General features: G+C 42.6%; 1 protein-coding gene and 1 non-coding gene across 14 annotated transcripts; both read right to left on the minus strand.

Annotated features, from left to right (window-relative positions):
* Window positions 1-7,741: 7,741 nt before the first annotated feature.
* Window positions 7,742-17,933, minus strand: ZBED3 (zinc finger BED-type containing 3). Of its 13 annotated transcripts, XM_023257734.2 has the most exons (5): window positions 17,785-17,909; window positions 14,726-14,863; window positions 11,427-11,499; window positions 9,786-9,921; window positions 7,742-8,925 (listed from the first exon to the last, which is right to left on the minus strand). In XM_023257734.2, exon 5 carries the CDS (start codon window positions 8,906-8,908, stop codon window positions 8,198-8,200), a length of 711 nt encoding a protein of 236 aa, XP_023113502.2. In that variant the 5' UTR covers window positions 8,909-8,925; window positions 9,786-9,921; window positions 11,427-11,499; window positions 14,726-14,863; window positions 17,785-17,909; the 3' UTR covers window positions 7,742-8,197. The 13 variants fall into 13 exon arrangements, with proteins under 13 accessions (XP_023113502.2, XP_023113500.2, XP_023113509.2 ...); XM_023257732.2 differs by lacking the exon at window positions 14,726-14,863 and having other exon boundaries at window positions 17,785-17,927; XM_023257741.2 differs by lacking the exon at window positions 11,427-11,499.
* Window positions 11,628-11,765, minus strand: LOC111557045. The gene has a single exon (XR_002736796.1). It is a non-coding gene; the product is annotated as a small nucleolar RNA SNORA47 (small nucleolar RNA).
* Window positions 17,934-27,385: the final 9,452 nt, after the last annotated feature.

The following is a 27,385-nucleotide window of genomic DNA, read 5'->3' on the forward strand; positions in this document are numbered from 1 at the left end:
GACAAGACTGTCATCTTGGAGCTTATTTTTAGATGGTATTTGTAGAATGTAAAGGCCAACTGGTCACATGAAGCCCTTGATAGTTCCTGAGTGTTAAACAAAACAGTTTCTGTTCATTTCAGAGTTTTTGCAAAAGTTCTTGGGGTGGGAGGGGAGCAATTTGTGTTTTTCAAATGTTTTCAGATCTGTCTCTAAACAGGACCTTTTTGGGGGAATCTTATCATCTCTGTCTTCAAAAAATTTGTACTCATGTTTTTGAGGGTTTTGGATATATAGACAACAGTAAAACCTTACTGAGGCTGCAGCCCTTCATTCAATTATGTATCTCCTCTGGTTACCTGAGAGTGATAGTGACTCTGCCTACTCAGACATTGGGTATTGTGGCTCTTGGTCTGAACGATAGATCATTGAAGTACCAAAAAAACAAAACAAAATTAAACAAAACCATGAATCAGGTCATTGGAAATTGGAGTTGATGGAGAACATGTAAATCAGAAAGTCCCTGGAAGATGAGAAGCAGACACCCTGGGGAGGAAGTTAATGTGAATGGAGGCATACATTGTCTTCTGCCTGCTACCTTTTTTCATCTGCGTTAAGATGCCATGGTATTTCATTGTCCAGAAAGCAAAAGACAGGGAGAAGTTGGTGGAATATTATTAAATGTATTCAAGCTAGTGACAGTGTGTTACTTAGCTTCCAATTACTAGTAGACTTCAGAGGCCAGGAAGGTTTCCAACTCATTCATCTGGTCATTACTTATCTTGACCAAAGGCCCAGGAGAATATATACCGAAATAATAAAGCTTTCATTAGCACTTAATGCTTTTCCTTAAAGCCTTTATTTTAATACTATGAAATCAGATTTCAGAGAATGTCATAATTAAGATTTTCATGAAAAGAAGCATTTAATACTTTTTAAATATGTAATGACTCCCAGTGCTATCTGAATTAATTCACATCATAAACCCACTAAAGTGAGCTTTAATGTCTACTATGGCCAAGCTACCTTTATTTAACCTTAATATATAATACTATCAAGACCAATTTATGAACCACACAAAAATAATGATTGCTTTATTATAATCACACTTTATTAGCCTGAAATGTTAATCTGGTTAACCATCTACCGTATTTATCAGGCTGGGTTCTGACTGGCAGCTTTTTTCAAAAATCAAAATTTTCCCGGAAAGGTGAGTATTTGCCAACTTAATTATGTTTTAAAGAATGTGTCAGAGACTCTGAGAGCAACTCTAAAAGAGGAGTTCCAGAGACGTTTTAAGCATGGAAACATTTTTGGAATAACTGTTTAGTCTTTCCTTTTTTTTAATCTGATTTTTTTTTCATATTTTAAATGAAATTTTGAAAGAGAGACAGAGGGAGAGAATCCCAAGCAGACTCCACACCATCAGCACAGAACCTATTGCAGGGCTCGAACCTGCAAACTGTGAGATCATGACCTGAGCCAAAATTGAGTCAGATGCTTAACCGACTGAAGCCACACCTAGGTGCTCCAAAACTATTTAGTCTTTCAAAGTGACTACTTTGAAGGGAAAAGCACTTAGATGGATAGATTTTGGTATATTCACTTATAAGACTGTCAGACTATTTTATAGTCACAAGTCATACAGAATTTTGACTGGATTAGCTCATTTGCGATAACAGGTATGGAACTTATGTCTTGATAGAAAAGGAGTTCTGTCGTGAAGGAAAATGACTTGGCCAACTTTTGTGGCCTGTGAGCAGCTGCTCTCAGGAATCATCTGAGGGAACCTGCTCTTTCTGAGATCCTTTGGATTGGTTTTGCACTCCCATTCATGTAAGTAAGAGAAAGAGAAAGAAGGCATAGTTACTGAGTTTAAACTCTGTATCAGAATTTGCCTGAATAACATCTTACTTAGTCATTATAATAACTCTGTAAGGTATGTATTATCTCTATTCTACTGATGAGGAAGCTGGGTTTCAGAGAGGTTAAGGTGGTTGCCAAAGTGACACCTAACATACCCTGGTTGGGAACTGAGACTTTTTAAAAGTATTTCAATATTTTTCTCCATTGTAATATTTGAGTTCTCTTTTTTTTTTTTTTTTTTTTTTTGAAGCTTAAATTTTAATTCATATCTGACTCCAAAGGCTTGATCAGCTCTTCACATATCACCACCTGGCCTTCCTAGTCAGCCAGATCCTAATTAGTGCTCAGATATTTAAATATTTAGTTCTCAACATTATGGAGGCCCCTGATTAACCCCCAAGGCATCCTTCACACCCACCTTTCAGGTATCTGTCTCAGAAAAGTTTGTGAGTACTCCCTGCACCTGCATGAGGCAGATTTACAAGGCGGGGAAGGTTAGGACCCCCACTAAAGTATTGATTTCTGGAGAATAGGGGCCCCCCTTCAAGCTCTGCCTTTCTCACGTACCCTCAAACCTGAGCCAGGCAGGATAATGCTGTGGTAGGCAGATAATAGACCCCCACCCTTGCCCCCCAGCAAATGTTTATGTCCTAATCCCTGGAAACTATCAATATGTTACCTGGCAGGGAAGAATTAAAGTTGTAGAAAGAATTAGGTTGTTAACCAACAGTAAGATGAGAGAGTCCAGTAAATATGGAAGAGGGTAATAGAGTGATGCAATCTGAGAAAGATTGGCCCTTGCTGACCTTGAAGGTAGAAGGGACCAGAAGCTGGAAAAGGTGGCATTCCCACCCAAGGCCTCTAGAAAGGAACACAGCCCTGCTGACATTGAGTTCCATCTCAGACTTCTGACCTGCAATTGTAATAAACTTGAGTTGTTTTTAGCCACTACCTTTGTGGTAATTTGTGACAGCTGCAGTAAGAAATTAACGCAAAGGTCAACCTCACTTCCTTAAGGCCTGGCTTACCATCAGCCCAAGAGCTTGTGGGTGGAGAGGAGCCAGCATCAACCCAAGTGTCCGTAGGTGCTCTGGCCAGGATAGCACTGGTGAAGGGGTGGAGCAGAAGGGAGGCCTGGAAGGAGGTGCAGCTCTAGCCCCAGGTATGGCCAGGATCCGTGGATTGAGCTCCAACCTCCAAACTGTGGTGTGAGGCCACACCCTTCAACAAGGTGAAGTGACCAGGTGAAAGACCACGTCACCTTGTTGGAGTATGTGATCTCGTTTGTAAAATATGGGCAGCTAAACCTGCCCTACCTGCAGGGTGTCATGAGGACAAAAAGAGTGGGTACGAGAGAGTGTACTCATTACTGCTGTACACATTTTCAGTTCTAGGGAGTGAGTGATAGAGTTAGTACCTCAGTACTATGGAAGAAGTTGGACCCACTAGTATTATTTTTTACTAATAGGCATGTCACTTTCAACATTTATTTCTAAATTTGCAATTAACAAGAAAATCCAGTTAAATAGAACAACTCATTGACTCAAAGGACAATTGATGTTTGACTATTTCATGGGATCATACCATGTCAGCAGCCAAAGAGGACTTGAATGATGACCTCATCCATTTTTCAGACAAAGAAACAGATTCAGGTTGTGGAAAAGTAAGAAGTTCAAACATTTAGATATATAGTTCCCTGATGAGTGGCAGCAAAACCAAAGCCCAGTCTTTACGAATTCCTTCCAAGACGTTAAAGACATGGAGTCATTTAAAATAGAAACTCAGCTCAAACCAAGCCAAGCTTTCTCCCCTTCTGCAGCTCCCAGGATGACAGCTTAGGTGTGTAAAGGGCCCTAGCCGTTTCAGCCTTGGCTGTTAGTATTCTGTTTTGCCTCCCTCTCCTCCCTGACAGATTTTAACTGAAAGAAGTGACTGATCACTTTACGTCATGGCAGGCCTTCAGGAGTTGGGTTCAGGGCATTGTGCACCCCCATTCCAGCCACCCACCTCGCCACTGTGTGCATTGCTCTCAAAGGCAGCACCTGGATGACGCTCTTAGTAAGCCCAGGCACATAAGTCAGGGAAGCCCGGCCAATATAGGTGAGGTGTGTCCCTATCACCCATTGCCAGTGATAACTCTGTGAGCCGACTGTGTCACACACAGGCAGAGAGGCCAATGCAGGCTTATGAGTCCTGACAGCCCTCATGCTTTGCTGGACAAGCCAGCGGAAGTCCTCAAGGCCAAAGAGGCACAGTATCTATTGAGGGTGGAGTCAGGTGAACCACCATAGCTGCAGTCTTCTGATTGAGAGCAAGCCACCCTGGGGCTTCTTTTTCCCCCCTCTGTCAAATGATAGACCGGACAAGGGCTGCGTTTCTTTCTAGGCTTTTCTAGAAGTGGGGATTACATCAGTCCTTGTATTGGAGTTTTTGTTTAACTAAGGAAGTAGAAAGCTGATGGTCAGGAGTTCTCATTTGAGAAATGTGAATTATTTTATTTTTGATTATAAAAGTACTTCATGCTTGGTATAAAAAAAGTACAACAAGGCAGAAGTATATAAAAGAGAAAGTAAAATCTCTCCCACAACCAGCACTAAGTTATCAGGCCCCTGATATTGTTCCCCCGTCCCCTAAACAGAGGCTACTGGTGCTCCCATTAGTCATCTTTCTTGAGGAGGCAGTTAAAATTCTAAAACTCAGTCTTTGCTGGTATTAACGGTTCTAACAGTTGGTGGAATAGAAGAGTAACATTGGTAGGAGCTTTTTTTCCCTTCTAAAAATTCAAATTCCTATAGTATAGCCCAACTTTGAAATCCACGTGAAGAAGTTAAATTTCAATACTTAATAGAAATACTATTATTAGAATAATGTAAAAATTATGGAATACAAAAGAATAAAATACATTAAAAAGTTAACAGAAGTTTTACTGAGATGACAAGACTTTGGGGGATTGTTTTGTTTTTTTATTTTTTTTTAATGTTTATTTTTGAAGGAGAGAGAGAGACGGTGTGAGCTGGGAAGGGGCAGAGAGAGAGGGAGACACAGAATCTGAAGTGGGCTCCAGGCTCTGAGCTGTCAGCACAGAGCCTGATGAGGGGCCCAAACCCACGGACTGTGAGATCATGACCTGAGCTGGAGTCAGAGGCTTACCTGACTGAGCCACCCAGGCTCCCTGGGGGATTGTTGTTTTCTGATTTCTTCCTAGATTGGGGCATTGCATTTGCATTACTTGTGTAATGAAAAAAAAATGTTTTAAGAAAAACATTCCTGATAATGACATACTAGTACAATTGATTGGATTCAAACCAAACAGCCCAATAATGGACACTTACATACAAAATGCCATGAACCCAGAGAAGTAAAGAATCGTCTCTAAATTAGAAATCAAGGAAAGCTACATGCAGGCAGTCAAATTTGAGCATGGTCTTTGAAATGGGTGGGATTTTTCATACTCAGAGTTTGAGGGGGCATTTTAAGTGGAGGGAAGGCCATAAGGACAGGACAGTCAGGAAGAACCAAGAGTCTAGTTGGCTGGAGCATACAATACATGTAGGGGAAGGGACAGATAAGATTGGCACCAGGGTGGGGAAACTTGAATGTCAGGCCACAAAGTTGAAGCTTAACGATGGGTGATGGGGCTGGGGCTGGGGACTTTGAGCAGGAATTGTGATATAATCAATGTTGGCTTAGAACAGTTCCTTTGGCCAAGCTGAGTGTTAGGAAGGGGGCAACTGGGGAAGACGAGGATGGGAAGATGAACCCCAGATGAATGCTAAGTGAAGCTTGAGCTTAGCAGGTGGCATCAGAAGGAAGACAGGTGTGACACTTTATAGAAATAGCCTCAGTACATTAGGGGCCTAGGATTGAGATGAATTCGAACCTTTTTTCTTTTTTTTCTTTTAGAGAGAGTGAGAGTGTGAGTGGGGGAGAGGGACAGAGGGGGAAAGAGAATTTTAAGCAGGCTCCATGCTCAGCAGAGTCCAACACAGATTCCACGGCCCTGGGATTATGACCTGAGCCAAAATCAAGAGTAGGATGCTCAACCAACTGAGCCACCCAGGTGTCCCTCAGTGAGATGAATTCAAATCCCACTCTCCCTCATCATTACTTAGTTCCCTGAGCTTGTCTCTTCCTCTACAAAATGGGCATAAGAATAATTACATCATGGGGTTGCTGCCCATGCACTTATTCTAAAGCATTTGGCACAGCTCTGGCACATGGTGCTAGTATACCTGGAATTAGAGCTAGGGAGGAAACTGGTGTTCACACAGTGACTAGCAAGGGAGATAGTGCAGCAGCTAGGAACAGGGCATCTGGAGGTATAGACTGGATTTGGATCTCAAAGCTACTACTTACAACCTACTTAGCCCCTATCTCCGTTTCCTTAGCTGTAAGTGGGCACAGTATTACCTCCTCAAGGAGCTGCTGTGAGAATAGAGTCGGATGGTACATGTACAGTGTGCAGTATATACCTAATACTTTCTCAGAGCCCCATAAATGTTATAATCGGGTGAGGGGTGGGGATGTGGAACTGAAGAGATTTGCCCTTTCCATCTGCAGTGGCACGCTATACAGAGGTAGAGACACACAGCAGGGATTGGACATGAAGCCAGAACTTGGGAAGTAAACGTGAGGCTGGAGGTAGGAGTCACTGGCACAGAGGCAGATGAGCCAAGAATGAGCGCATAAATTGGCTTAAGGAAACAATCAGACAAACCCAGAATAAAGGGCATTCTAGAAGCCAGAGGGCTGGGACTCTCAAAAAGTGTCATGGAGGGGCACCTGGGTGGCTCAGTCGGTTAAGCGGCAGACTTCGGCTCAGGTCACCATCTCGCGGTCCATGAGTTTGAGCCCCGCGTCAGGCTCTGTGCTGACAGCTCAGAGCCTGGAGCCTGTTTCAGATTCTGTGTCTCCCTCTCTCTGACCCTCCCCCGTTCATGCTCTGTCTCAAAAATAAATGTTAAAAAAAAAAAGTGTCATGGAAAAAAAAGTAATAAGGGAGCTATTCTAGACCAAAAGAGACTAAAGTTATCAAAAAGTAATGTATGAACCTTGATTGGACCCTGTTTTGTAAGAAAGATAAAAAGACATTTTTGAGACAATGGGGAATTTTGATTAAGGACTCTGTATTAGAGGCTATTAGGATATATAGACTGAAATACTTCAGGATGAAATGCCATGTATGTTTGGGATAGAGGGCAGAGAAAATAAGGCAATATGTTAACAAGTGTTCAGTCTAGGTGGAGGGTATATGTGGGTGTTCATTTTACTAGCAAGATGAAGGCTCAAAACAAATTATATTCAGCTTACGGGTCCAGTGTAGAATGGGAAGCTGACCTCCAGGAAAGGACTTAAGTATGGGGAGGAAATACAGGCAGCAAGGATAACTGGACCCGTCTTGGGTAGTGTTAAGCTGGCGACAGTCAAGCTGGGCAAATCCTTCTTTTTAGTACAAGGGGAGACTTGTTGCTGAGGAACCAGAGTAGTCTGGGGAAGAGAGGGAATGAGTCAGAGGAAAGGAGAAACGGTAATGGAGCAAAGGTCCAGTAAAGGTGGAAGAGGAATGGAGGCAAACGGGAAGAAGTAAAGGTGACCTCAGATGGGAGAGATGTCTTCTCTTGTGGCCCACAAGTGAGGACTGTTTTGTGGGGAACCAAGCTCCCTTCCTAAGGAGGGAGGAGCTCATGTTTTGCTAGTATGGAAGCGTAAGGCACAAACGCAGCACAGCTGCCACTGGGTCTTAAACGGAAAGGGAACAGCTGGGGTGCGCTCTCTTCAAGCTGGGGAGCAAACAGGGGTTCTCCCAGATTGCTCTGATGAGGCACTAGGATGACAGGGTAAAGAACAGTTGTGGAGGTTAAATGGCCCCCTTTTCAGAACCTCGTGCCTGGCAAAGTCAACTTGCCAAAGATTTATTCATGAGGAAACGAATAAAACTCTCCTTGGATAAAACGCTTGATCCTCATTTCCGTGCTCCCTCCACCCTGGGTTGCCCTGGCGGGTGTCCAGCCACGTGGTGTGGCAGTCTTTGGTACGGATGGAAGTTACAGGACTCCGGGTAATATAGGACCGAGCTGTCCTTCCGAAAGGAGTTGCAGGAAAACCACCTCCTTGCACCGAAGCCCAACAGCAAAGGAGGCCCCTGGAGCTGGTGCTCCCAGGCATCCCGGGGCGTGGCGGGGCACAGAGCGTTAAGTGATTTTTGGTTCTACTCTGGTTTCCTAAGTGCTTCTCAAGGGTCCACATTTGGAGATCTTGGTGGGCCTGAGATTCAGCTCCCAGGTGAGGCTGATCCGTGGACCACTGAGTAGCGCTGGCACGGGAGGGGTTGGGAGTGGAAAGCGGCCCAGACCTACAGGACCTTGGTAATTATGTAGCCGTCCCTCTCCCCCAAGGGCTCTTCTTTGAGCGGAGTCTGCAGCAGCGGAGTAGAGGCCAAGGCCAGGGCGCCCTCGCGGCGGCTCACTTCCCGCAGCCGCCCCTGCAGCGCCTCCCTCTCGGCCTGCAGCTCCCGCCGCGCCTGGGCCGCCGCGCGCTCCTCCTCCTGCAGGGCCCTGCGCCTCAGCTCCAGGGCGCGCTCGCCCTGCTCCACCGCCGCCTCGCGCCGCGCCAGCTCGCGCTCGCGCAGGCTGCAGCGCACGGCCAGCGCGCCCATCTGCTCCAGCAGGCGCGCCCAGTCGCCCTCGGCCGAGGGCCCGCGAGGAGGCGGCGGCGGCGGCGGCGGCAGCGGGCCCGGGGCGGCGGCCGGCGAGCTGCGGGCGGAGCTCTTCTCCAGCTCCCGTCGATGCGCGCTCTTGAGGTGCCTCCACAGCGCCGGGGTGCCCGAGTGGAAGCCCGGGCCGCGGCTCACCTGCTCCCCGCACAGCCGGCAGGTGGCCCACTGGCCCGCCGCGTGGCCCGGGCGCGCGGGGGCCAGGTGAAAGTAGCCCCAGGCCTCGCAGTAGGGCGCCCCCAGGCGGCCGGGAGGGGCCGGGGCCAGGCCGGGACACGGGCCGCCCTGCGCCGTAGCGTCGTCTGGCGCGCCGCTGTCTTCCATGGGCGTCGTCGGCTCCTCACTCCTCATTCTCTCCGCGGCGGCGTCTGCATTCGAGGGAGAAACAGGTAAGGGCAGCCGCCAGCCACACACCCACACCCACACCCACACCCACGCTCGCAACTGAGGAAACCCCTTCCGTTCGGGTAGTACCTGGGGTTCTTTTTCAGTGTTAACGGTTTATTCCTCAGAAAATGTTCAACGCGTCCAGGCCTTCTTCCCTGAACTAGGAACGCTCTTCAAAATCACGTGGGTTCGCAGCTAGCGGGTAGTTACACTAAAAACTGGGAAGCCAAGCTTCTTCAGTGGAAAAACCAGCTAAATAAGTGCTCTTGTATGTATGAGTTTTAACTTTTTATTTTATTTTTTTAATGCTTTTATTTATTTTTGAGAGAGAGCGTGAGCGGGACACGGGCAGAGAGAGGGAGAGACACAGTCCAAAGCAGGCTCCAGGCCCGGAGCTGTCAGCACAGAGCCCCACATGGGCTCGAACTCATGAACTGTGAGATCATGACCTGAGCTGAGCTCACAGCCTTAACCGACTGAGCCACCCAGGCGCCCCTTTCCTTTTCTTCTTAAAAATGTACTGCCTTTTCAGAATAAGAGCAAGGCTCCGTTTTGTTTTCTTCTCTTAGTGTTAGGGAACAAACTGTAGAAACGAACTGAAAAGAAAGCTTTGGGAATGAAAAATGTGTTTCTTACACTTTAGGGGGGAAAGTGCCAGTTGAACAGCCTTTTAAAAACCTCTCAGTGAGGGAACTTTTTTCAAAATAAGTCTTTGTTTTGTGAATTTAAAAACAACGTGCTTATGAGGAAAATGGCAGCACTAAAAACCACTAAAACTTTAGTTTTAAAAATGTATGTCTTTAGGAAAACAAAAATACAAAGCAGTTTTCTAAATCGTTACCTTTAAATTAGGTATTAGGCCACGTCCTGTCGGCCTTGGGGGGTCCCTGTCATTGCCTCATGGTTTCCAGCCAATGTAAGTTCTCAGGTGGACACACTGAGCAGGAATCCTGAGTTCTGAAGAACCATCAGCAGTGCTAGGAGTAAATTCAGAGGACAGGCAGTGAGTAAAAGAAATTCAGCAAACCGCCCCCTCAACATAGATACTAGAAATGCTGGCTAGCACCATGTTCGAGTGTTCATGTTTTTCTGACCCTGTCACAGGTGCTCCAGTTACAAAACAAAATTTGTTTTCTTTATAGCTCATCACAATGCAGTGTTCCCTTCTATATATTTAAAAGATAAAAGGCTTGATCACTACTTTTAATGAAGGAAGAAAATAAAGAAAAGTAAGAGCTACTTGCTCTGTCCAACGTGTATGTTGTTAAAAGGATCCAAACACAACCCAATGACTGTCGCTACAAAGTCTTTTCTGTTAAAACAATTTATAGCAATAACCTACCAACCGAGGGGGAATAGAAAAGGTGAAGTTGATTCTTCAGAAAGTAGCTTCACAAAGGACCAAATGTGTGATTCTAAACAACTTTGTTCTGGAACTTTAAAAATAGTAAGAGAACACGTGGAAGACTTGGAGCTCTTCTGAGAATTTATTTCAGGGGGAATATCAAGGCCAAGATGCGCCGTGAGATAGCCAGTGCCCATTCATACTGTCAGGCTTTGAACCAGCAGCAGTGAAGATGATAAAGTTCCAGAATCTTTTTGGTTAAACGTTAACTGGGAATGATGGAAGGCAAAGTTGGAAAAATAAGTTGCTATAATAGCAGTAGTGTTTAGCGTAAGCTTTTATTTCAATTGCTAAGATTCTTGTTACAGATACATTACAGTTTTCCAAAGCTCACTTTTCCCCCACCAAGCAAGTCTAATCAGGCTCAGGCATGACCTTTAACATATTGCTCGTATTTTTAAAAAAAGAAGGAATTTACCAGAATCATCAAAAAAGACAAGTAAGTACCAGGCTTCTTCTAACAAAAGAAATAGCTATTTGCATATCTTCTGATACATTAGGCATTGATTTGAATATGGTTACTCATGAAGGCCAATTATTATAAAACATCTTTAAAAATTAAAGGCCAGACTTCCTCCAAGAGATTTACTAAATCCCTGAAGTCCACAAAAAGGGAGTAACAGGATGAGGAGGGGAGCTACAGACCACTTTCACGGATAATTTTCTTTACGCTTAGTAAACATTATGGTTATATAACATTATGGGTAGTCAACAGACCAGATTTTAGTATTAGACTTTGTTTTTGTTACCCAAATTTACCTAAAAAAAATTTTTTTTAGAATTCCATTTCGTCTACATTGGAATCTTCTCTTTTCAGAGTTCCTTGTTTTATTGCTAAACATAAACAAAAGTGGAGAGAATAGTATTATGAATCCTTGTTTTTTTATAAATTAAAAGAGATTTAAAGGTATTCTAGAATATCAAGACTATTACTTTGAATTCTGATATGCTTTCTTGAGCTGGGGGTTGAAAACTATGCATAAGCTGTAGACTGTCTTACCTGTGCCACACTCTGAGAGTGATCATTACTGATGTGCCCCTAAAAGTACCAGAGGTGAACAATTAGTCATGCTTTACCTCCCTGCAAGATGTCTCTGGGTTTCTTCAAAATCTGGGATGCCCAGAGGAGTGCCACATACATGAATGCCATCTGTTACAAGAGTGAAGGTGGAAAAAAAAGAGTGAGAAGCACTGATTCTGATGTCTTAATCAGAATTAAGACTTAGTGGACTTAGACTTAGTGGACTGCCTCATCTGAGCCATGGACAAGCAGCACTACAAATGTCGGCCAGCACAGCGCTGCCCCTCCAAGGGCAGCAGAGGGACATCCTCTGCCTTGGCAGGCCTTCGCTCTCGGAGGTCTTAACCGGTGGAAGGCAGCACAGTGCTGAACTGCCTCACCTTCTCAGTCCTCCGCATACGGCTACATTCTGGTTCAATACAGTCTTCTGTTCAGACTAAGTATCTAAACGGTGACCAGCAGTCTGTGGCCACAAGTCATAACAGCCTTCCTAGTTCTGCTAAACAACCCCTCGGCTTGTTTCAACTTTTCCTACAGTGCAGAGGGAGGGAAGCCTCCTAGCCAACCATCTTGGCTTGGAAGAGAAGCCTTAGTTAGCATCTTCAGTCACAACCCTAATACACAAAGAGCTCTAACAAACTGTCAAGAAAAAGACAAATAACCCAATAAAAAAATGGGCAAGAAATATGAATAGGCAAATGACCTAAGAACAAAATTAGATGGCCAAGAAATATGTGAAAAGATACACATCACTTCTATTCAGGGAAGTGCTATTAAAGTAACAATAAGGTCTCAGATCCCTTGCACTAACAAAAATGAAGAGGTCTGTCAGCCAAAGCTAGAAGGGAGGCAAAGAAAAGGATACGTTCATACATTACTAGTGGAGATGTGAAGGCTTTTAGGAAAGCAATCTGGCAATTTCTATTAATTAAAATAAATATAATCAGGGATCCACTCCTGGGAATCTATTCTGTAGAACTAAAAGTACTAATACGTAAAGTAATGTATTAGGATATTTACTACAGTATTATCTGGGATGTCAAAAAACTGGAAACATGGGAACACCTGTCAGAAAAGAGCTGGGTAAATAATGTGTTCACACCAGGGAATTTTGTGCAGCCATTCAAAGCATGGATTGGAACTCTGCTAGATGACCTAGAGGGATTTCTGGAGGAACTCTACAGGGAGAAAAGTCAGATGAAGTATGTATAATGTCATGATTATTAAATAATATATAGATCTATGTAGGATATATTAAGATTTTATATATATCTGAAGAGAAATAAGGAGATACACTGTTGGTTGAGGGACGGTTGAGGGGGTGGCAGCTAGTGTGAAAGGAGAAAGGGAAGCATCCAACACAAAAGAGGAAAAAGGTACTAAGAAAGCATGCACATCTGTGGACACATTTAGGTAGACTACATATATGGCAGGGTCTGTACATACGTAGAGAGCAAGATGGAGTCACTCATGTCAGGCAAGGATGTAATGAATCAAGAAAGCAGACAAGGGTGATGAGCTGAGAACAGATAACTGCTAAAACTGTTAACAGCCTGGGGGCACCCAGAACTGATAACCAGCAAAACCAAGGGAGCCTGGAAGAAAGGAGAACCGATAATCATTAGACCCAGAAGAAGTCTGAAAGGGCTAGACTGATGAAACTCGTTTAAAAAGGGAAGATTGTTGAGGCAAACTGCCAGATTCTCCAGATGCTGACCCTTCCATGTCCCACTGGCATCAGGCAACTGCCACTGAAGGCTCTGCTCGTTTGATCTCTGAAAGCGATGGAGATCCTCCACTGCTTGAACACAGTAAGCAGGAAGCGCTGAGTGGACCCATACTGGTCAAGGCCTCATCCCAGCTGTGTGCTCATGGACTGACTTCGCATTTCATTCATTAACTTACCCTTACTGTATCTTTCTTGTTTTGCGTGTCATGTATGACGCCAAGTTAAATGCGTAGTGAAAGGTCTTTGAGTTTGGAGTTCTGAATCTGCTTTACAATTATGTTAACCTTGCTTTATGATTGAATAAAGCTGACATTGTGGAAAGACAGAACTTGTGTACATGCCTTCGCAGAGTGCTCGTGACAGCATAAATACAAAATAATTTAATGAAACAATCCTTGGGTATGTGAGCTCAGGCTGGGCTAAGCAACCTTAACTATGGAGACTGGAGGATCAGTCCGATGGGGCATAGGGTGCTGCCATCTGGCCGTGGAAGGAACCCAGTGTGGAGGGTTGCTCGATATCAGGTGGTTTGCTGTGCCCTGCCTGAGCAGGAGAGTCTCGATCCACACCTCACTCATCTCCCTAGCACAGGCAGGCATTCAAGGGACACTGCATTCAATGTAATGACTTGACTCTACTTTTCTTAGGCCCAGCTCACCAAGTCCCAATCTCCCCATCTGTCAAGGGAAATGATAAGATTATCTGCCTCTAAACTGGTGGCTGAAATCAAATAATGCAGATGATCTCACTATTGGACTCTCCAGTGCTATATCATATAAATTCAAGGCATGAGCAAACAGAAGCTACCAGCATTTACTGTTCATACATGCCCACATTAAGATCTTAGTAGCTAAAGGCAGTGTTATTTCTCTCTTTGACATTCTATTATTCACTACAATAGATAGTTTAAGTTGGAAGAATTCCCTTGAGGGTTTTTGAATATAAAAAACAAAGAATCACAGATCCACCTTCCCTCCCCAACCAAATTTATTTTCATTTCCTAAATTGACCTGCATGCAAATTTGGTTGCTCACCTCTCAGGTAGAAAATGATGGAGGAAAAAAAAATTGATGGGGAAGTCTGGTTTCCTAGAGCCCTTTGATATGCATTTCTTCCTTACCAAGTACCCAACAAAAACACACACCTATTAACGTATGGTTAGCTAATATGAAGAAAATGAAAAATAAGAACTCCCTAAATTTTTCCTTAGTTTTTTTTTAAGACAGAGGTGGTTTTTTTGTTTTGTTTTTATGTTTATTTTTGAGAGACAGAGAATATACACCTATGAGTGAGGGAGGCACAGAGAGAGAGGGTGACAAAATCCAAAGCAGGCTCCTCGCTGTTGGCACAAAGCCCAACATGGGGCCCGAACCCATGAACCAGGAGGTCATGACCTGAGCCAAAGTAGGACGCTCAACAGACTGAACCACCTAGGTGCTCTTCTGCTTAAACAGTTTTTAAATTATAAGAAAGATGCCAATGAATGTGATTATTTTGCTTACATCCATTCACTCCATCCATTCTCATTCAAATTGCTCATTGTGCACCTGCTCAGGGTCAGGCAAGGGCTTACTACCCAGGATGCCAAGAGAAGACCCACATAGTCCATCCCCTCCAGAAGCTTACCGTCTGGTGAGGAGAGGTGCTTCCAGCAATAATTCTGATACAGGTGGTAAAGGTCAGAGCAGTGTTCACTCATGAGGGTGAATTCCATCACACGGTGTCCATGCTGGGGAAAGGGTAGGCCTTGGGGGCCCTATATAACTGTTCATGCAGAGATTCCTGCTTCAGCATCTCTTCCCTTTCCACCTCCTTCAGGGCCCAAAAACACATTGCCACTAGTGCTAACTCTCACCAAGTTCTTTAGTCTTATAACTAGACCTCCAAGCTCACATTTTACTTTTTTTTAAGTTTATTTATTTATTTTGAGAGAAAGCAAGAGCATGAGTGGGAGAGGGGCAGAGAGCGGGAGACAGAATCCCAAGCAGGCTCCATGCTGTCAGCACAGAGCCTGACATGGGGCTCGATCTCACAAACCCTGAGATCATAATCTGGGCCAAAATCAAGAGTCAGACACTTAACCGACTGAGCCACCCAGGTGCCCTCCAGCCGATATTTTAAAATAAAATTTCTTCTTCTTCTTTTTTTTTTTTAACTAGGCTCCATGCCCAACATGGTGCTTGAACTCAAGACCCTGAGATCAAGAGTCGGGTGCTCTACCAACTGAGCCAGACAGGTGCTCCTAAAATACAATTTCTTGATGCTAAATGAAAGTAGCTAGGGGCACCTGGGTGGCTCAGTTGGTTCAGCCTCTGACTCTTGGTTTTGGCTCAGGTCATGATCTCTTGGTTTGTGGGTTCGACCCCCACGTTGGGCTCTGTGCTGACAGCATGGTGCCTGCTTGGGATTCTCTCTCCCTCTCTGTTTGCTTCTTCCCAGCTCATGTGCACATTCTCTCTCTAAATAAATAAGTAAACTTAAAAAAAAAAGTGGCTAGCATGAAATGAACAGAAGTTTTTTAGTCTGGTTTCAGAGGGAAAAAAGCTGAAAGAAAAGCAGATTTTTGTTATTTCATGGAAGAGGAGAGAGTAGTAGTGTACCACCCTCTGCTCTCTCCCAAAGGGAGTTTCATTTGAGTATCCACTATTTGGAAGGGATGGTAAGAAGTTAGTCTGTGGAAGATAATAAATTCACATGAATTACTTCAAACTGCATTTAAAGTTTTATTTGCAGTTCTCTGAAGTTCTAGTCTTCTAAAAACCTATCAGATTAAAATGCAGACTCTTCAGTATGACCCCCCTGAATACCAGTATAGAGAATAAGGGAGATCAAAACCTGGATGAGTAATTTGTGTAAATATGTGTGTATATGCATAAAAAACATGACTGGAACATTAAAAAATCATCCTATAAAACAAACTAATTTTTTTTATTTTGCACTTAAACCTGAACATAGGCAACATATTAGGCAGGCTAAAGGCCAAAGAACCAGGCAATGTTCTCAAAAGGGAATAACATGAATTATAGCTGTATTTGTCCTTCCACACCCAAGGCCAGTCACTTCAGATGGATTAATCTGGCAGGATTACAAACAAGTATGTGTAGGTTGAGCCTGGATTTTAGTAAGAAATTCACACTAATGCAAAATCCACACAGATTTGTGTGGAAACAATAAAAACATTTTCATTTACTTCATCCACCAGTAACTTTAATCAAAGCAGAACATAATAATTAAAACAAATAATTAGCCTTGACAATTGACCCAAATATCAAGAAAAACACAATTCATTCATCTGTTACTTGTCCATCTCTGTAGAAATATTAGTTTACTAATATTAACTAATGAATTAATCTGTTTATAAACAAATTGAGACAATTAGAAAAACTAGTCTGGAATCACCAGGCTGAAGACTTTGATGAAGTTAAAAACCAAGTAAAGTGTAGATACTTGGCTCAGGCAAGAAAGGGATAAGTGTGAAAATATTAGATAAAGGTTACACATGGACTTTAAAAAAATTTACTGGACCCACAACTAATTATATGGAGAGTCAGAGATGTTCTCTACATGTCTTAAGCCAAACTCTTAGATACCTCTACCATTAGCTAAAAGGCTCTGATGTATTCTCTATTAATGCATTTGTTTAAATGAAAATTTTCCACCCAAAGTGGACCTTTATTTCAGGCCTACATTACTTTAATACATATGTTCCTGAAAAGAAGGGTGTTGATCCATTTTGTCTTGTAAAATGCATACTTTGATATGAACTAGAAGAATTTAAAGCTGTCCTACTTTGAAGGCCTTTGTAACAAAGAATTTTTAATTGAGAATTTCCTTGTTTTGGCTCTTGGCCATTTTACACATTGTTGTATACTTTTTATTGTCCTTTGCCTCAAGCTATTTTTGGCCAAAAAGGGTGTACAAATAATTAATGCGAAGTGCATAAAATAATTACCCTAATTATGTTAATTTATTAAGCTCGCTCTACAACAGTTTCTCTTAAACACCCTATCCATGTAGTCTGGGCTAATTAGAAGTTCGGATGGTGGTTATTTTTTTCTTTCATGGAAGGAAAAATAATTTTGCTTGGTAAGCTTGGGGCATTTGGCTACTGTCAGTAGTTACAGCAAACTGCTCCTGTGTACTCAGAGAGGATCAGAAAATTCTTTTGTTTGAGCATCATGGAAGTGGGGGCAGGGATTGTTTGAGCATTTGGCTCGCATTCCGTTTTCTCTTCTCCAAAATTTGAGACCTTAAGATAATCTCAGAGAAAGAGCACACTACAGGGCACCCAACCACTTGCACTGTTAAAAGTGTGACTGCAAAAAAGGCAATTTTACTAAAAAGGAGAGCAGATGATTTTCGATATTCCCAGATAACTTTTTTGAAGGGATACTGTGGAGGAACAAAAATGAGGTGCTAAAAGAAGCTGATCGGTGCCTTTATTCAGACTTTGGGGCCACACGCATCTTTTACACCGGGGACAACCTGACCACAGCGAAGGAAGGGCACGTCCGGCGGCCTCTGCACCAGACAGCCTGTGATAATAGAGGACACTGGCGTTTGCGGGTCGAAGGCTCACCTGCGGCCCCGAGGCTTGTGGCTGGTCCCCTCCCCCCACCCCTGGCCTGCCGCGCCCTGACCCAGCCTCCGGGAGCGCCACAGCATGCGTGGTGGCGCACACTCACCCCATCACCCCCGAAGCGTGGCGGGAGCAGAAGGCGGGCTGGAAGTCTGGGATCGCCCGGTGGCCTCCAGGATCCTCGCAGACATTTTGTCCTGTGCGGAAACCACTGCGCGCGTCTCCCTTAAAGACACAGCGTTCAATTCACGCTTCTGGGGGTAAAAGTGGGGGTGGGGTGGTAACGTGTGGCCTATAGGGGAAAGGACGGGGGAGTCACTCCTTAACTATCCAGGTCCACGAGAGACAGACTTGTGGTTGCCAAGGTTTAAAAATGATACAATTGTTTAGTGCTTTTAGAAAATGTAATTTTTATTTTATACTTTTACATTAACCTTCCAAGACCTGGATTCCTATCTTGAGTCTGAGTGCAGTTTGCATCTTTTCAGGTTCAAGGAGTCTGATGGTTCAAGTTTTTGCCAACTGAACCACGGTCTGGACAGATAAAGGTTGGGCTCGTTGGTGCTCTAAAACTTAACAACGCTAGCTAGTGGTATCAGTCACCTTTTCATGGATTATGTTGAGGTAACAACCCCTACAACTCAGTGATTTACAATAACAAAGATTCATTTCTCAAGCAAATTATATCTGCTGCAGGTATCTTTGGCTCTATTCCACTAGTTTCATTCACTCCAGGCTCCAGGTTCAAAGATCAACTTTTTTGGGACACACTCACCTCACCACGTGCTGGAATCAACTTTGAGGGAAGAGGAGTCCTGGTTTGTAGTGTTTGCTGTTTCCATGATGTAAATACTCACCTATGATGTAAAAACCCACCATGGCCGATTTCAAGCTACTTTTAACAAGCTACTGTTAACAAGTTTAACAAGTGGCTTGCCAAATTTCTGGAAATGTTACAGTCAGCTCTTATACACCACTGGTAGGTGCTGCTCTTAAAACTTAAAACACATTCTGTGCACCTCAGTTCTGCTCACATTTTATTGGCCAAAGCAAGTCATATGACAAAGCCTGTTGTCAGTGGGGCCAGAAAGTACACTCTCAAAAGGAAACCTTGCAAGTTATATGACAATGGGCAGAGATTGTATAATTCTCTTAAAAGGAGGACAGGAAAGGGGCGCCTGGGTGGTGCAGTCGGTTAAGCGTCCGACTTCAGCCAGGTCAGGATCTCGCGGTCCGTGAGTTCGAGCCCCGCGTCGGGCTCTGGGCTGATGGCTCAGAGCCTGGAGCCTGTTTCCGATTCTGTGTCTCCCTCTCTCTCTGCCCCTCCCCCGTTCATGCTCTGTCTCTCTCTGTCCCAAAAGTAAAATTAAAAAAAAAGTTGAAAAAAAGAAAAAAATTAAAAAAAAAAAAAAAAGGAGGACAGGAAATTTTTGGTTACAATAATATAGTCCACTTATATGCTTTGCTTCAAGTAGTTTTTTTTCAACCTTATTTTTTCTATAAATTAGACATTTTTCTAAGTTTCAAAGCCTATTAATGAAATTTCTCCTTACCATTCCAAGAATGGTTTCAGAAGAAACTGGTTGGATGTCTTAAAAGGGATAATTTTGCAATGTGAAGATTAACTATCAGGTTAATGTTTTTCTGCTCAGAAGGATACTTAATGTTGTGGATGTCTGCTTAAAAGAATAGTAACTAGTATAAATGAATCTGGTTAAGTCATCTCTTATTCATGGCTTAATTCATAAACAAAATTTTAAAGTTTATTGTTATCTGGCAATCCTTTTAACAAGAGGCTTTATTTATTAAAAAAAATTTTTTTAACGTTTATTCTTGACAGAGAGAGAGAGAGCATGAGTTGGGGAGGGGCAGAGAGCGAGGGAGACCCAGAATACAAACAGGCTCCAGGCTCTAAGCTGTCAGCACAGAGCCCGACACGGGGCCCGAACTCATGGACTGTGAGATCATGACCTGAGCTGAAGTCGGGCGCTCAACCAACTGAGCCACCCAGGCACCCCTATTTATTTATTTATTTTTAACGTTTATTTATTTTTGAGAGGCAGAACAGAGCGTGAGCTGGGTCAGAGAGAGAGGGAGACAGAATCCAAAGCAGGCTCCAGGCTCTGAGCTGTGAGCAGAGCTGACAGGGCTCAAACGCACTGACCATGAGATCATGACCTGAGCTGAAGTCAGATGCTTAACCGACTGAGCCACCCTGGTGCCCCTAACAACAGGCTTTATTACTTTGAGTACTTTAAAAATCATGTAATGAGGTACATGATATTTTCATTAGTTCATAGAATAGTTTTTACTAAGTGCTGGTTGTGAACAAAGCACTGTCCTAAACCCGAGTAGGAGTCTGGAAATTGGAGAGACCATTCCTGCCCTCAGGAAGATTATACTTCAGTAGGACAGTAAGACAAATTCAACTCCAAGAAGAAAGTGGAAAGTTATATAAGAGGAAACATTCAAGTGACACACCAATTTGAGAACAGCTCCTTTTTTTTTTTTTTTTTTTTTTTTTTTTACTGGCAGCTCCTTTTTTTTTTTTTTTTTTTTTTTTTTTTTACTGGCAGCATTTAACCAAAATTTGAAAAAGGGTAGGATTTGGACTCTTGAAATTACATGTTTGTTATCCTAGCAAGATGTGTTTTGGATTTGTTTTCAAAGTCCAGAGAAACAGAGTCTGTTTGTCTTCTGGGTTTGATTCAATGCCTAAACTTTCTTATAATCTAAAACCTCTTTCTTATAGTTTTAAATTAACTTTTAAATAAATTATAAAATATTTCTCAAATACCTAATAACTCTTCTTCTTTGCCCCACACTTTTCAAGTTTCAGCAAGAAAAATGCTCTTCAATTCTTGTTTTGGTAGTGGCAGTTCATCACGCATTTATTTTTTTTTTAAGTTTATTTATTTATTTTGAGAGAGAGAGAGAGAGAGAGAGAGAGAAAGAAAGAATATGAGTGGGGTAGGGACAGAGAAAGAGGGAGAGAGAATTCTAAGCAGGCTCCACACTGACACAGACAGAGACTGACGTGGGGCTTGAACTTTTGAACTGTGAGATCATGACCTGAGCTGAAATCAAGAGTCAGATCCTTAACTGACTGAACCACCCAGGAGCCCCCATCATACATTTAACAATAAAAAAATAACATTTAGTTTTCATCAGAAGACCTCATTTCTCTCCCCTCCTCTGGAAGTTGGCAAAGCATTAAGACCTGCATTTCATTGGTAACATGGAATATTTACTCACCAGATGCTTGCCAAAGATTATAGCCTTGAAATCTGCTGTCTGACCTTACCAAAAACCCATTGTGAGAAAACTATTTATGGAAATTACCTCAAAGACATAAAATTATAGAGCTGTGTACTTGGACCATACTCTTTTGGTACATTCTATATGTGCTTTTGGTCTGTAGTTTCCTTGTGGCATTTTTGTCTGGTTTTGGTGTCAGAGTAATACTGGCCTCATAAAATGAGTTGAAAAGTATTCTTTCCTCCTTTCTGGAAGAGTTTGCAAATAACTGGTGTTTGTTTGTTTGTTTGTTTCTTTGTTTGTTTTTAATGTTTGGTAGAATTCAACAGTGAAGCCATTTGGGCCTGGGCTTTATGAGTAGTTTTTTAATTACTAATTTAATTATTTCATTTGTTATAGGTCTATTCAGATCGTCTCTTCCTTCTTGTTTTCTTTTTTAAATTTTTTTAAAAATTTTATTTTAGTGAGAGAGTATGCCCAAGTGGGGGAGAGGGGCAGAGGGAGAGACAGAGAGAATTGTAAGCAGGCTTTACGCTCATCATGGAGCCCAACGTAGGGCCCAGTCCTTGACCCTGGGATCACGACCTGAGCCACAATAAAGAGTTGGACACTCAACTGGTTGAGCCACCCAGGTGCCCCCATCTCTTCCTTCTTGAGTCAGTTTTGGTAGTTTGTATCTTTCTAGGAATTTGTCCATTTCATCCAAGGTGCCTAATGTGTTGATGTACAGTTGTGCCTATTATTCCTTAATTAACTTTTATTTCTGCAAGGTTGATGGTAATGTCTCCTTTTTCATTTCTGATTCCTAGATGTGCAGCTTGTAGGAAATAGCTGCATAAAATTTCTTATTGGGGCTAGTGTCATGATGTCATCCACATGTTGTCCATTGATTCCTACAGTGGTTTTTTTTTTTCTGTAGGATGTAGAGGAGACCATTCTCTGATCTCTCAGTGTCATAAAAAGCTGTGCATCCCCTGAGCAAATAGGACTGTTTAATCCTGTGGGCACTGTGGATCATTCCACAAACTGTTTCCTTGCTTCAGCTGCTAGGAAGAGACTGAGTCAAATATGGGATGCCTACTCTATTAGTTTTCTAGCGCTGCTGTAACAAAGTACCACAAACTCATTGGCTTAAATAATTGGAATTTATTCTCTCATAGATCTGAAGGTTATAAGTCCGAAATCAAGGTGTCAGCAAGGCCATGGTCCCTCTAAAACCTGTAGAGAAAATCCTTCCGTGCTTCTTCCTAGCTTCTGGTGGTGGTGACCAGCCATCCTTGCTTTCTTTGCAGCTGTATCACTCTAGTCTCCACCTTTCTTGCACATGATCTCCTTTGTGTGTCTGTATGCAGGTTTCCTTCTTATAAAAACCCCAGTCATATTGGATTAAGCCCTATCTAATGACCTCACCTTAACTTGATTACATCTGCAAACATTCTATTTCCAAATAATAACCCCAGGTTTGGTACCTGGACTTAAGACGTCACCATATCTTTTTCTAGGGGGAAGGATACACAATTCAACTTGTAACACCTACCAGTTCCTGTGCTAATCTTTTATTTTCCTTTTGTCCTGATGCCCTGGAATACTTAGTTTTTTCTTAATTATATGCATCTTGGCAGAATTTGAAGGAAAGAAGGCAGAAAGGAAGGAAAAAAGGAGGGAAGAAAAGAGAAAAAGGAAGGGAGGAAGAAAAGTTTGCCAAGAGAAATCAGACACGGAACTTGGAGAACAGAGTTGCTGGAATGGGGAATGGAATGGGGAAGACTGACTGGAAAAGTGTTCTCAGAATTACTCTTTTAGGAGGACTACAGCTTAGCTGACCTAGAGAAAAGTGGAAGGTAATTTGAAGAGCTGAGAATTGGGAGACAGGTATGATCTAGCTACCTTTAAAAAAGTATGTATTTACTTACTTCATTACTTATTTAATTCCAGTATAGTTAACATACAGGGTTATATTAGTTTCATGTGTACAGTACAGCAATTGGACAATTCTATACATTATTCATTGCTCATCTGATAAGTGTACTCTTAATCTCCATCACCTATTTCACCCATCACTCCACCCACCTCCCCTCTGATGACCATCAGTTTGTTCTCTATAGTTAAGAGTCTGTTTTGGGTTTGTCTCTTTTCTTCTTTGTTCATTTGTTTTGCTTCTTGAGTTCCACATATGAGTGAAATCACATGGTATTTGTCTTTTTCTGACTTATTTCACTTAGCATTATACTCTCTAGCTCCATCCGTGTTGTTGCAAGTGTCAAGATTTCATTCTGATCTAGCTACTTTTTAATACCCATATTAATAGATATCAGGTTTTGTGGTGCTTGAAAGCATACACAGTATTGAGAACCCATGTATTCTAGTTATTGGGGACACAGACCCATAAATCATTGATTTAATGCATACAATTTACCTTAGAGGACAGCATCTATCCCTACAGGATATTCCCTAAATGACATCTTAGCTGACCGTTTAATAGGTTGTTCTAATGGTATATCAGGCTAGTTGCTTCTGGATGTGTATATTTTATAGAATCAGCCAAAGATGCCAAATAAACCAACATTTCCTCTTTCATCTGTTCCTCATCTTAATCCATTACAGGTGAGAATCTTTCTCCTGCTGTTACAGCCCACCAAGAGTTATCATCACTCCCTTACAACCAGAAATGGGGTTCTTGTTACCATCAGGTGGGTAAACAACCCAGGTCCAGAATCCCATCCTGAGGTTTGGAGGTTCTAAGCTTCTCCTTTCTGGGACCACTCTGGTACCTACTCTCTTAGCTTCGGTCCCCCCAAATGCAGTGACTGAGACAAGAACTGAATGCAGGTGGTCTGAGAGGTGACCATGGGAAGTGAGGCCCCGGCAACAGGGAGAGTAAGAAAGAAATGCACACCAAGATGAAGAGGCTTAGTTTGTTAACTATAAATGTGTCTTTCAAATAATGTTTTCATTTTATACTTGGTATTACACTTGTAACAAAACTTATTCCCACATAGTAGACTATATTCAATCCTCACCTCTAGGTTTTTTCAGACCCAACTTCTTCATTTTTTATGTCTATCATTTTCTGTCATCTAATGTTTAGAAAAAATGTTCACATAGATTTTATGCTTTTTTCATTGGTTGGCTTTTTGCTTGAAGATTTATGAAACTTTTAGATGTATCTTTGAACCTTTACATTTTCACTCTAATTACATATAAATGCACTTTTATTTTTTGTTCGAAATATAATGAACTAAGCTTGAAGTTTGTCCTGAAGGAAGTTTTAAGCAAGAGCATTGATAGTGACATTTATATTTTAAGTATACCGCCTTGGGGAAGTAGTGGGACTGTGTTTGAAGAACACAAACTAGAGACCTGTAGGCCTGTTGGAGTATTGCAATATTGTGGACCAGAGCTGAGACCTTTTTAAGATTCACACTGTTCAGTATGCAGCAGAAAGTAATAACCAAGAGAACAGTTGGATGATGGCTTAGTAATAAGTAACCCCCCCCATCTCCCTGCTATCTTTTACCTGCCTCAGTGTCCTTGAAGAGACTGAGCTCCTGCTCAGACAGTAACACGCCTGTGTACTCACCTCTAGAAAGTAGTGCTTCCCAGGGGGCCTTTTCCAGGTCACTGGAATGAGAAGAAAGCACTGGTGGCGGCCCTTCCTATGGGAATTCTCAGAGAAGCATTAGACAAGGATTTCTATTTCTCAGAACTGTTAGGAAGAAACAGTACAAGGATTTATCTCAGAATTTCAATACCTTTGCAGAATCCATTGATTCCCTATCCTGTGTTCTGTTGTGGTCTATGTGCATCCATTCGCCATGGACCACTCCATGCCTCTGACTGTGGGAGGCTTGCAGGGCGCACTTGATAACATTTTACATTTTTCTTCTCTTAGGGCTGTAAAATTCCTCGTAAAGGCCCATGGTGCACTTTCTGGCCACTTCACTTGGCCCCAAAGTTGCAATTTCTGTGAACATACATACAGTTGAATGGACAAAATCAAACCTTGTTGCTGTGAGACGCACTGAGGAATGTTTACGTCTAAAGTCAGGACTACCTTTTTGTTTACTACCACATCTTGAAGGGAAGAAAGGGAGGCCAGGAAGAAAGAACACACAAGAAAACACATGGAGAGAGGACACCTGGGTGGCTCACTCGGTTAGGCATCTGACTCTTAATTTCGGCTCAGGTCATGATCTCACAGTTGTGAGTCCGAGCCCCATATCGAGTTCTGTGCTGGCAGTACAGAGCCTGCTTGGGATTCTCTCTCCCCTCTCTCTCTGCCCTTACCTTACTTGATCTCTCTCTCTCTCAAAAGTAAATGTGTAAACTTAAAAAAAAGTGTTAAAAAAAAAGACAAGGAGATATGATGCAGCAGTGCAGGCCTTACTGTTCTTACACAGAGTCCTTAGCGAGGGTTATGCTTACAAAGTGACGTGTTGGGTGCTGCTCCATTGGCCACTTGCTCCAAATATTGGCGACAGCGGGGGAAAGTGGGGGTGTTGTGGACTGCTTGTTTAAAGCACCTGTGTGGCTGGTTAGTGTGAGCATCTAGAGGCTTATCTCACCACAACCCCAGGGGTCTGTGTCCCCAGCTGTGGTCAGAGTTGATGTGACCTGACCTGGTGTCAGACATTCCTCACAAGTTTCAGAAGTTCTTACCAACTCCTTTTGCCAAAGAAGAAAGACAAACTTGCACAAAAGACCTGGTTGGGCTATTTCTTGACATAATTATAAAGAATAGCAACAATAAGGATCCTTTGATTTTCTTTTGTGTCTGTTTTACAATAGGAGAAAAGGAAACCATTGCATGTATGGCTTGGGTCTGCAACCAGAGGTCTGATTAACAGGTCTAGGGTTTATCATACTATCCTCAGAAAGACAGGATCAGAATGCTGTGGCCTACTGGCTCTGGCTCTGGCTGCTTGGGAAGATCCAGCCTACCTCAATGTATGAATGATTTAGTTAATCCAGAACCTTCCTCCATGCCCAGCCAAACCTCATTCTCATTCCTCGAGTCACCACTCCTATGAAGACTTCTTAGACTATACCAGTTTATGGTGGATCTCGCTCATTTAAATTTCTCCTGTCCTCCAGGTTGGTATCATGCATGTACACATTCGCATTGTATCTTAGAAGCTAGCCTTGCCTTCACAGCTCAAGTATAGCTGACGCTTGCACGACACAGGGATTGGGGCATTGACCCCCTCCTGTGAAGTCAAAGTCTTCACATAAGTTTTGACTTCCCAAAAACTTAACTACTGATAGCTTACTGTAAATCAGAAGCCTCACCAATAACATAAGCAGTCAGTTGACACATATTTTGTATGTTATATGTATTATATACTATATTCTTTCAATAAAGGAAACTAGAGAAAAAATATTATTAAGAAATCACAAGGAAGAGATGTACATTTATAGTTCTGTGTTGGTAAAAAAAAAAAAAAAATCCACATATAAGTGGACCTGAGCAGTTCACACTGTGTTGTTCAAGGGTCAATCATATGATGATCTTAGTGGCAGGAATCAGATCTCATGTTTTATACATTCTGTCCATAAAGCCTAGCACAGTGCTATAGAAATAGTAGGTTTCAGTAAACAGTTGGAGGAGTTGAAAATTCAAAGCATAGACTATCCTACTTATATGAGGTACTCAGAGAAGTCGAACTCAAAGAGACAGAAAGTCGGGGTGTCTGGGTGGTTCATTCGGTTAAACATCTGAATTTGGCTCAGGTCATGACCTCACAGTTCATGAGTTCGAGCCCTACATCAGGCTCTGTGCTGACAGCTCAGAGCCTGGAGCCTGCTTTGGATTCTGTGTCTCCCTGTCTCTCTGCCCCTCCCCCCATCATACTCTGTCTCTCTTTCTCTCTCAAAAAGAAATAAAACACAAAGTAAAATTAAAAAAAGACAAAGTAGAAGGGTGGCTGCCAGGAACTGGGAGGGCAGGAAAATGGGAGTTAATGTTCAATGGGCACAGAGTTTCAGTTTAGGAAGATGAAAAAGTTCTGCAGATGGTTGGTGGGTGAGCAACGTGGATGTACTTAATGCCACGAAAAGGGTTTAAAAGGGTTAATATGGTAAATATAACCACAATAGAAAAAATATTTCTAAAAGTCACATTCTATAGAAATCTGAGGCTCTTCCCTTGTTCTACTCTCAGCTGCCTTCCCTGGTAACCCTGTGCAGGGTCAATACTATGGGTGAACGAAATTACCAGTTTGATGGGCTTGCTGGGTAGGCTCAAGGGACTGGGTTCAGCTCTCACTTGCCAGCTCCATGGATAAAAAAAAAAAAAAATGAGAACGTTTGTACCAGGCTTTTAGTTTAGATTTGTTTTTGTAATTTGTGCCTACACAAGAATGGTTAGGAGGAGTCCAAATCCAGACCAAGCAGTGTTACAGTTGCCCTCAAAGTAAGGGCAAAAAGCTAGTGATGATGTGAATATGGGC

This window comes from Felis catus, chromosome A1, assembly GCF_018350175.1.
Source record: "Felis catus isolate Fca126 chromosome A1, F.catus_Fca126_mat1.0, whole genome shotgun sequence".
In the NCBI taxonomy this organism is placed as follows: domain Eukaryota; kingdom Metazoa; phylum Chordata; class Mammalia; order Carnivora; family Felidae; genus Felis; species Felis catus.